We start from the raw sequence: 2,223 nt of genomic DNA on the forward strand, positions 1-2,223 counted from the left end.
AGAGATCTCTACTTCTGCGGTGGGAAGAATCTAAGCGTTACAGCATCTGTGGGCGATGCAGGCAGTTGTCTCCCTGATATTTCACGAGAAATGTACGTCTCTAACTCATGGTGGTTCTTAGGCCTGAATTGTGATGGCTTGCTTAAAGAGAAGTCTGACTATTTTTTTAGTTATTCACAGAATAACCATTCACAGGCTAGTCTCAATAATATGTCCCAAAATAACCTATTTTGGGATTATATAGTAAAACTTCACAGTTACCTAAGAGTGAAGTAGGGATGAAACTTTACTCCTAAAAATAGGCAGATAAGCTAAATTAAATTTTGTTTTTGATAACCTAGCCCTGGCTTATCAGTTTTCTTAAACAAGCTCAGGGTCACTTAGCAATGGAAATGCAGCGTGTGGACAGCTACGAAGATGTTGGGAAGCAGTAGACCTGTGATCAGAAACCTGCCTGCTGCTCAGAGCTTGTTTATAAATACTAACCTCCCCGCAGATAGAGCGGAGAGCGATGATGTCTATCAGTGCTACTGGCCCGTTTGAACTACTCTTGACTATTGATACCTTAAATTGTAGCAGTGCAAGTATTCCATGACACATGCTAGAGGCCTGGAAAACTGCAGGGAACAGTGCTAGACCATTGTTTCCACAGCTTTTGGACCTCAACCCTCTGCTATGGCCCTCCAATGATTGCTGTGTGAAACTAATGCTTCTGTACTTATCACGGTTTAATGTGGTTCTGAGGTTTACTCATAAATTGCCAGCTATATATAAACAACAATTAGGATACCACTGAAAAATGATGAGAGCCAGAGATTTAGATTTGTCCCTTAAGCTTTTTTTAGTGGTAGGTTATGAAGTTACTGTTTCTGTCACCTGTTTTGCAGAGTTGAGGTTAGGAGAATCTTTGTGGAAGAGGAATAAAAGTTAACTACCTGAAGACTTGCACCACATAGTAATACCAACTTCTGCCCCATGCTTTTCTGCAGGTGTTCTGGCGAAGCATACCTGTGCAGCCAAGGAATCGCACCTACCAACTGGGCGATGTGGGAAAACATAGTGGCGCTCTTCTGCATGACTCTTATCTTCCTTATCATTGCCTATGCAAAACTCCGGTTTATGAGAAAGTTCACATAGATTCCTGCGTTGCCTTGTTCTGCAGCTTCTCTGGTCTTAAAACTGCGAAGCTTGTTACGGCCTACTGGAGATTGCCCAAAGACTTCAACTGACTTTACTGGACTTCAGATGGGAACCCTGTCCCCTCGTTTCTGGAGCTTTCTTGGTTTTTAGGAAGAAATGCATGAATGTATATTGCATTAAGTGGTTTGTTTTTTTTTTTTTTTTTGTAAGAGAATATAATTCCTTAGGTACATATCAAACTATGCGTTGTAAAGCATTATTCTTCTGTGGCAAGCTTATACAGGAAATGCTCAAAGGGAAACATTTTCCTTTCAGCTTGTGAGCTTCTCCATCACAAACAGTGTAAGGTGATGATGGCATTTATGCATTGATACGTTGCCCCTTGTTAGTGCCCGTCAAATCTGAGGAGAGCCAGAGACCATTCACGGCGTGTTGGAGATGCATCTGAGTTTGAAGTCAGTACCGGGAATGAGCCCTCCTTGCCAAGCAGGAACAGTTACACTTCTAGCAGCTTCTCGATGGAAGCTACTTGCAGAAACAACTTTTGCTTGATTGAAAACTGAACAGCAGTGGCGTAAGACACCTCATCTAAGAAGAGTGAGAAATATATACTGTTGTACTGTAAAAAAACCCCCCAAACAACCCCCACAAAAAAACACCTGACAGCAAAAAATACACTTACTACTTAAGAGGAGGGGAGGAAATTCCTTTTAATAAAAATTCGTATACTTAGCAATGGCAGATCTTTTTAACAGACTTAATGCTTAGCTGCACCATCTATATATAGTGCTACTTAAAACTATGGACTGAAAACACCTGTGTAGACACTGCTGTGGCAACTACAGCCACGCTTACCGCAGCCACCACAGGACAGACCGTAGCGTGCCAGCAGTTGTCTCCTCACCACATCATTAGCAAAAGCAGCGCTGCTTTTAAGCTGCATTAAGATGCAAGGGGACCAGCTAAGCCAAAGAAGACATCCTCAAACACAAGGCTGGAGGGTTTGCTTGCGAGGGCCGGGCCTTGGAGCGGGGCTGCAGCGTGGAAGCGCTGCCGGTGCTCTTGCGGCAGGTAAATGGTGCG

General features: G+C 43.1%; 1 protein-coding gene across 1 annotated transcript in view; it reads left to right on the top strand.

Annotated features, from left to right (window-relative positions):
- The window catches only part of LOC104129132 (broad substrate specificity ATP-binding cassette transporter ABCG2-like), a 16,899-nt gene extending 15,762 nt beyond the window's left edge, over positions 1–1,137 (top strand). The window contains exons 14-15 of the mRNA XM_009642035.1: positions 3–92; positions 990–1,137. Of these exons, the coding sequence (XP_009640330.1) occupies positions 3–92; positions 990–1,137 (238 nt within the window). The remainder of the gene's footprint in view (positions 1–2; positions 93–989) is intronic.
- Positions 1,138–2,223: the final 1,086 nt, after the last annotated feature.

The sequence above is a fragment of the Egretta garzetta genome, unplaced genomic scaffold (assembly GCF_000687185.1).
Source record: "Egretta garzetta isolate BGI_Z169 unplaced genomic scaffold, ASM68718v1 scaffold56, whole genome shotgun sequence".
NCBI lineage: Eukaryota > Metazoa > Chordata > Aves > Pelecaniformes > Ardeidae > Egretta > Egretta garzetta.